The sequence below is a fragment of the Cyrtonyx montezumae genome, unplaced genomic scaffold (assembly GCF_038088225.1).
Source record: "Cyrtonyx montezumae isolate F1298 unplaced genomic scaffold, pur_monq_1.0 scaffold_3, whole genome shotgun sequence".
Lineage (NCBI taxonomy): Eukaryota > Metazoa > Chordata > Aves > Galliformes > Odontophoridae > Cyrtonyx > Cyrtonyx montezumae.
In genome coordinates, this window is record NW_027072034.1 from 140,283,240 (window position 1) to 140,291,836 (window position 8,597).

General features: G+C 44.2%; 1 protein-coding gene across 1 annotated transcript in view; it reads right to left on the reverse strand.

Annotated features, from left to right (window-relative positions):
- Positions 1-4,895, reverse strand: part of WASL (WASP like actin nucleation promoting factor) — a 48,436-nt gene extending 43,541 nt beyond the window's left edge. Inside the window, exon 1 of the mRNA XM_065743511.1 lies at positions 4,543-4,895. Within this exon, the coding sequence (XP_065599583.1) occupies positions 4,543-4,659 (117 nt within the window). The 5' untranslated portion in view covers positions 4,660-4,895. The remainder of the gene's footprint in view (positions 1-4,542) is intronic.
- Between the last annotated feature and the right edge of the window lie 3,702 nt (positions 4,896-8,597).

Here is an 8,597-nt window from a genome sequence, read left to right on the forward strand (position 1 = left end):
CTCGTCCTGCACATCAAGATACCTAATATTTGGTGCCTAGCATGAACTGACAAACACTTAATGCCTACAGCCAAACAGACAAATTCAGATCATAACTGCATGTTATTTTGAGTTTAGGTAAGAGCTAGTGAGCCACTGACAGCTGTGGAATTCAAACATTGGAATTTCTCTTATCCTGAACTAAATCACACTTTCTATGAACTGATTCTTTCTCTCAATACATTCAAGTGTTGTAAGACACAACACCTAGTAAGAGCATTCATGTGCAATCTCAAAACATTTCTCAGCCATGAGGAAATTGTTTACTATATAGTTCTCTGTCCTTGTTTAATAGCAGGCTGTAAGAAAAATAAGACTGAGAAACACTTTATGACAAACATCTCTCCTGTAGATACAAGGAGGAAGTTTGAGGATGCTGACTTGCTCTGGGAAGTCCCACCTGACCCAATGCTGTGAAAATCAGTTTTGTAGCACAAATTTGGTTCAGAGGAAACTGTCAAAAAACCAGTGTGATTCTCTCTGGAAGAGAAGGTTATCCCTGACATGTTGTTGAAATATAACTACAGTGGATACTAATGAAGTATCTGAAGAAGTCACATGTTTTTTGATAGAACAAGACAGACATAAAAGAAATTTAGGCTCAACTCAACATCCTTGTGTTTCACAGGACTCTATCCTTTACCCTTTCTATTCTCCTTCCACATCTTGCTTAAGACCAGATGCAAACGTGAAGTAACCAGCACATCTGAACAGATGACTAAGTTCTTCCTATCTCTTCAAGAGATAACTCCTTTTCAAACTACAGCCTCAGCTTTTCTGGTACCCTCACAGCAGATGTGCTGCCTGCCGCATAAACTCAAAGTGACAGAGCCCCAATACTTCCCTGCCACACGAGGCCTACCATTACTCAGATCTGTAGTCCACTGTCAAGTCTCAGTTCATGCTGCCATAAGCACAAGTAATCTTACAAGACCCTTCTTGGAGAAATCTAATTCTTATCAATCAAGAACTAAAACTTTCATTTAAGTTTAAATTCTGCTTTATCTGAAGCATTACTTAAACTTGTCCTTTGGCTCTGACATACACTCTCACTCCAGTCATGTGCATTTTAAAAGCAGCCAAAATAGTTTTCTTGGTTTGCTGCTCTGTCACTTCACTTTTTGCATTTTTTACCAGTTTCTGTTTACCATATTAACTACAGAAAGGTCTTAGAAATTAGCCACCCCTAGCATTGCTCTCATCTGAGTGTCCACTCCTAAGCAGTGTAAAATATCCATACCTCATCAATTGCTTCCAATGTTATCCACTACACAACTGTCACATGCTGTTTTTTCTCCTGAGGTCTCTAACAAGCATAAAACTGTTTCTGCAGAAAAACTAATTCTTCATCAGTGACGTTACTAATCACTATTAATCATGCAAATTAATGAAATGTATGCTTTATTAGAAAGAATTAATTGGACACCTACTATTTTATCCCACGGTTCCTTAGGTCAAAACAAAAGCAAATTCAGCAAAACATTACAAGCTTAGAATAACTGTTAAAATATTTTGGTCATATATACAAGAATCTCATAGCTCAGATTAGGATAAGTTTACTTAGACTTATTTTTACATTATGATAGAAATAAGATAAAGAACTACTGTAGGTAGTAAATTTCACACCTGACAGACAACAAATGTCACAAGCCTGAATGAAAATTAGTTAAGTGCTCTTCGCATGCCCATGCAGCAATGAAAGTCCTGGGAGCCTACCTGCCTGACACTTATTCTAAGTAGTTCTGCATTTGGCTCCATATTTAAACTAAATTAGCTACAGCTTTAACTACAAGTCAATGGCTTGCTTGCTTTAGCCCCTGACAAATCAGCCTTTCAAAGACACCCTAACTGCTTATCAATTCAGACAAGCGTTTTATAGCTCAGCAAATGAAAAAAAAAAGCCAAAATCAGTAATCTTTACACAGATTTGCTTACTAGACAGCAAGATTCCCAAAGCATCAGTAGTCTTCCATAAAATGGTATCAGTTCCACCAACACAAACACAATTATGGCTCTTAACCCACTTCCATCTCATCTGCCAGTCATAATGACTTAAGATGTCATTGAAATTATGTCAATATTGAAATTCACAGGATGTGAGTACTCAATCAGTATGATTAATTCCACAATTTTTCACAGAATAAAATTTGAGTATTAGAATCCTCAATGTAGATGCCTTGCAACCAGTCAAACACAGTCAAAGGCAAGCCTGCTGAAGTAAGTCATGTCCAGAGGGCAACACGCTTTCTTAACCAAGACCCTCAGGCCTGACTCAGCACTATGCCCTCCACAAGAGCACCACCACAAGTTATTGCTATAAAAAGAGTATCTAGAAACATTGTCTCACGTCTCAACTGCTCCTCTGGCACTCATCATCCCAGTCACATAAACATAAGGTTATATAAAACATAACCTGAAGTGACACTGGCATGGCAGAAACATCACACACAGCATCCATCCCTATGCCCTGAACCAACCTGGGAACACAGCTGGACCAGCCTGTGTGAAAGCAAACTTGTAGCATCCTAAGAAATTTGCAAGATTTTTCCTCCCCTATCATTTATTGTATTAAGTTTTGCTAATGAATAATTCAAAAACTGATATTAAGAGATAAAATATCATGCATATTATAGCAAGAGGGCACTCATCACTAACACAGAGTTACGGTCAAACTGGAAGGTTAGCAGTGCCAGGAGTGCCATTAGGCTCTGATCTGACATTCTGGATTCAAATCAGATAGCAGAGGCAGTGACCATCCCCGGGTGCCTGCTCCACCCTTCTGATAGAGGCTGCCACCCTTACGACAGAGATGTTACATTTCCTCATGAATCAGTTTCCAAACTGCCACCTCTTTGGCCCAGCCCAGCAAGTCTGGTTTACCTCCGGAGCTTATGGACTCCTCAGGGATATGGCAGAGATCCTCAACTACAACAACATGAGCCTATCCTTAACTTGGAGACTACATGGGGCAGGAGTCAAAAGGGAAGTGACTGGGACAATTAAGGAAAGCTTTATCTGGAATGCCATCCGAAATTCAGTGAAAGCCTTAAGAACGCATAAACCCAAGAGAAACATGAAGCAAGCCATGCCTATGAAGCTATCAACCCACCACAAATTGTATTGCCCAGATACTACAGAGGTATTTGTCTCTAAAGTGTTTTCAGTGGTATTTAACGCAGAATAGTTGAGAACGTGATTAGGTGAGTGTTAGAGCGGAACATAACGTGTTCCCTTGACAAGAAAATCTGAGTTGTAGAAACCCAAACTCACAAAGACTTATGGTCTTTTTTAATTTGGAGTTTTACTATTTGTTTTCCTGCAAATGAATCTAACACACAAAATGTGTACCTGAAAAATAGCTCGATTAAAGATTTCTTATGAATTTATTATTTTACAAAAAGGCTCCTCTCCATGTGTCTTACAATCACATCTTCTGACCCATTCCAATGTAATCACTACAACAGCATCCTATTTAACTCACCCAGCATCGTCAACATCGTCTACTTCCTGCTCAGTTACTGCATCTCCTGCAGGAGTCAGCTCTATCAACAACACCATATCAAAGTCCAGAGTTATGAAGAAGAGTAACGACCGCACTGATATCCTGCTTCAAGACAAGTTCAAGCTCACAGCATGCTCCTCACTGCACTGCAGGACATCGGGTGCCTGACGCCGGTAACCCAGCACCGGACACAGAGCATCAGAAGACACTCAGGTAGCAGTTCTGAATGGCTTCAAGTGGCCAAGTGGAAAAAATAAAAACAATAAAAGGTACATTTATTCAAAAATACAGAAAAGAATGTTTAAGATAAGCGGTACTTTTCCCAAAACAAAGAGCTAACTTTTAAAAGCTTCAAGCAACTTCCATCGCTGTTTTTTAAACACAGATGAGTACCTGAGTGAATATGCAAGGAGGTATTCTAAAAATGAAAAGCTCTGTTACGTACTCGGGAACACGTTCACCGGAATTCTCTTTTAACCACTGCGTTGTTTTGCATTCTTGTTTCTCTGTGCAAAGCGCTGGAGGTGCAGCACCTGAGCACACGGACCAAGCCCGGATCAGGGCAGGCCCGGCGCGGACACGGGCCTTCCCCGCAACGCCGCTTTGTTGTGCCGCAGGTGCACTCTGCGCGGCGTGGAGCTCCCACAGCGCGATCCTCACCGGGACAGCTCGCGGCTAGGGCAGCTCGCCCCCCACGCGGTGCGAGGGGTGAGCGGGGTGTCAGGCCCTCGCAGCGCCCGCAGAGAGGCGAGGCCGGGCCGAGGGTTCCCCGCCGCCATTCATCGCTCCGGGCTGCGGCCGGGCCGGGCCGGGCCGGACAAACTTCTGGGCGAGAGCCGCGTACGGGCAGGAGGAAGCGAGGCGGGGGGGGGGAAGCAGAGCAGCGCCCGACCGCAGCACTCCGCCGTCCTAACGCGGCCCCGGCACTCCGCGCTCGGGGTGGGAAGGGCTGGGGCCGGGCAGCGCCGCCGCCCCTCGACTCGGCACGGTACGGTACTCACCACACATTTCTTGCCGAGGAAGCTGAAAAGGCTCTCGTTCTCCTGCGGGGTGAGCAGCAGCGAGCCCACGTTGGTGACCCGCCGCGGCTGCGGGGGCTGCTGCGGGGCGCCGCTCATGGCCGGCACGGCGTTGCCCTGCGACCGTTGGAGCCCGCGGCCGCCCCCTTCTCCTCCTCCTCCTCCTCCGCGGCGACCTCACTCACAGCAGCCGCATCGCGGAGCCTCCCTCTCGGCTCCGGGGAAGGAGGGAGGCCGAGAGGCAGGAGGCAATGGCGCCCGCCCCTCCGAGCGGCACTAAACTTCCAACTTCGGCCCGGCTCCGGCGGCCGCACAATCCAACATGGCAGCGGGGGCGGGCGAGACCACAGCGCGCGGCAGCCAGAGGGGAGGACGAGAAAGAGAGCGCCGCCGCGGCCATGCGCCGTGCGGCACCGCGCCGCCTTCCGCTGCCGCCCCGCCCGCTCGGCCCTGCCCTCCCGACCTGCCCGGCCGCTCCCGGCTCGGAGAGTTGGCTTAGAGAGTGAAGGGGTCTCTCTGATGAGCGCCGTCAGCGAGAGCCGTCAGCGTTGAGAGAAGTTGGGTCAGCTGCGCGGTACCTCGGGAGCTGAGCTCCTGTGGAGTTTCGAGCCGTGCGTGGTTTAATTTGTAACTCAGAAGTCTTGGTGACCTTGGAAGGAGAACGTCTCCTCGTGGTTCGCCACAATTATCCGTTGCGTATGCTGCACCTTGTGTTAACAGCCAGCTCCCAGGGGAAGCAATGCTTGTGTACAGGCAGTGCCCGTTGGCAGCGGAGCTCTTGCCCTGCTTTGCCCCACGTGTTTGTATCCAGTGAGGATGGAGGCTGAAGGCATTCACAGCTCTGAGACACTGAGTTCAGCCACCGTGTGTCCAGGCTGGCTTTGGCTGCCTGGAAGAAATGCTCACACTTCTTGAGGGCAAAGGTGAAAACCTGGTGGCTGAGTGAGCATTCTCTCAGTGTTCTGAAGTGCTCCTTCTCTCCAGAGAAGGACCTGAGTGTCCTGGTAAACAGCGTGTTGACCGTGAGCTAGCACTGTGCCTTTGTGGCTCAGAACACTAATAGTATCCTGGGGTGCATTAGAAAGAGCATGGCCAGTAGGTCAAGGGAGGTGACCTCTATTCCTGCCCTGGTGAGGCCACATCTGGAGTATTGTGTCCAGTTCTGGCCTCACCAGTTCAAAAAAAACCAGGGAAATTCTAGAGAGAAGATGATGAGGGGCCTGGAGCATCTTCCATATGAGGAAAGACCCAGAACTATTCAGCCTGGAGAAGAGAAGACTAAGAGGGGATCTAATCACCATTTGTAAATATCTAAAGTGTGGGAGTCAAATGGATGGTGAGCAGAAACAGGACAAGGGGCGTTGGGCACAAAGTGGAACACGGGAAGATCCATACAAGTGTGAGGGAACTTGCTTTAGCAGAAGGTTGATGATCCCCAGACGTCACTTCCTACTGCTATGATTCTGTGATATGTTGGCTTTACCTCCTCCAATAAATCAGTTGTCCATCTGGAAGACAAAGCAACACCCCCACGATGATATGCTTTGTATTAAAAGAACTGAAGTGCAGGAGGAAGGGAATTAGAGAAGCACCAGGGGAAAACCTGCAAACACAAATCTTTGTATGAAGCGTGCTGACTTCTCTTCCTATCTTCCAAAAGGTCAGGCAGAAACAGATGGCAGCCCCTTCTGCTTACAGGCCCTTTACTCAAAACTGCCTGTGACTATGTCCGAAAACAGGAGGAGGAGTGATTAGTGGAAAATCCCCATCTTTCACACACACACAAAAAAAATTATATATATGCAAATACATTACTCCTCAGCATGCAGGTTTCACAGAAGAGGCACGGGCCTTTGCTGTAAAGGAGAAGCAAACAGTAGGAACCAATGCTTTCAAAGTATTTTTATCAGTCATAGGTTCCTCAGTCTTCATTTCTTTACTGTGTAAGAATGTGCATATTTTAGTAGAAGGGGAAATATTTTAGCTAAGGAATATTGGCAGCATTCTGCTTTGTTGAGAATGTATGTAAAGAGATAAAACACATGGAAGCACTTTACAAGGCACTTTTTCTTTCCCTTGCAAAACAATTATTTTATAGCCAGAGCCTGTTTCAAGGAAATTTAAGTACTTGTCCATGTGGTTACAGTGTAAATAGCAAAAAATTTAATACACTTTTCACCAGTAAATGCTGATGCTCTCCTCACATCTCTGCCCCACTGCATTTGTTGCTCTTTTCCTCATTTCTGGTAACTTACTTTTTGTTCCTCACTGTGTAGATCATTCCGTTCAAACAGAGTCCTGATTTCAGCCGTGATTCTTTTTGCTTCATGCTGTTCTTCTGACACCAGCTAGCTTGAAGCTTATTCTTAAGAACCTTCAGCATTCAGGCATTATTGTTCAGGTTTTGTTTGCTTTTTTTCATGGGGTAGACAGGAAAGGGAAGAAAAAAGGACTATTTTCAGATCTTGTGTTTCATTAATTATGCAAAAGCTGTTTCTGTTTTTGTATCACAGCAAAGCAGTGAGTCCTGAGGTGAAATGCGAATATCAGTATCTGGTGATGAGCACAAGGGACCCAAAGAAAAATAGATTTACACCTTTAGTGTTTACATTTGCAGTAATATCAGCCAAAAGCTGCTATTCCTGCATAAAATATCAAATTTCAAGCAAAATTCTGTTAGGCAAAACCACCAACCAGAATTATCTGACTGTATTTTGATGAAATTGCAGTGCCCTTTCTGACCTCGCTTTGGGAAATTGCTGTCATTGTTTATCCTAAGCTTTCCTCTGAATTTCCTACTGCAGTAAGAAGCTTCAAACTGTGTTGCCCACTCCAGAAGCCTGTCAGCTTGTAGGAAGCAGCTATTAATTAGTATCTTTCTCTTCCTCAGTTGTGCCAGTTCATAACAAGTACATCAAAAGTAACATGCTCATAGCAATGAAATCAAGTGTCATGATTGCACATGTTTGTAATATAGATTTGTATTTAAAGAACAGATTTTATGATCCTTGGCAGAGTTATCTTTTGCAGAAATTATGTACCTCTGAGGTTTGTCTTTAAATGTGGACTTCTAACATTCTCAGTCATTTTTTGCAAGCTGAAAATTGAATTTCATAACTAGTCTAAAGTTACACACTTCTGGGTTTCAGAGCTTAAATATTAACCCAGTTTCAGAAATAGTGTTCTGCAATTGAAAGTGAAGTAAAAAGGTAAGGAAGACTATTTTTTTTTCTAGAGCCATGAATTGTAGTACATTTTGAAGTTTTTCTGAATTTCTGAACTGAGTGCAATAAGTTTGTTCTCCAAGGATTTATGTATGGTTTGTTTGTTAGTTTGTTTTAGCAGCACTGTGTTTCTCAAATCCTGATCTTTTTTTCCTCAGGTCATACAGTGTGGTTCTCTTATTTTCCATAAGGTGAAGAGATAGTTGATTACACTGAAGAACAAGCAAGCAAGATTAAAGGGAAATGAAATGAAAAAAATGAAAAAAGTATAATCCTAGCTTCTGTCTTCAATCTCATACTCAATGGCAAGTGAAACAGTATGGTCCAGGCACAACCATCACTGCAGCAACCGCATAAACATGGCTGGGGGAGGTCAAAATTGTGAATGTATGATTATTGTCACCATTCACAGGGAGTATGTCAACAGGGCAGCAGAAGAACAGACTAAAAAAAAAAAAGAAAGGCTCCTTTCCCTCAGCACTCTTTCTAGCTGGGCCTGTAGAAAAGACCAGTCCATTTACTGTGGTAAACAAAAAAAAAGTGAACTCTCATTGTGGTTGAAAATGTTTGTTTAGCTGTGAAGGTACAAGTTCTCTTTGTTAGTAAGCCACGTTATTTTTTTCTGCATAGATTTCATTTAAGAGAATTGGGTTTAAATTATTACTGAATCAATGCAAATAACGTATTAGCTATTTTACTCAGAAGTTCCTTCACTTCTACTGTCTTTGTACTGAACCATGAAATGTTCAGCCTGCTCTGAAGGGAACTGAATTGTCAAGTTACAGCTTATTTCAGGTCCAGTCACTGTATTTC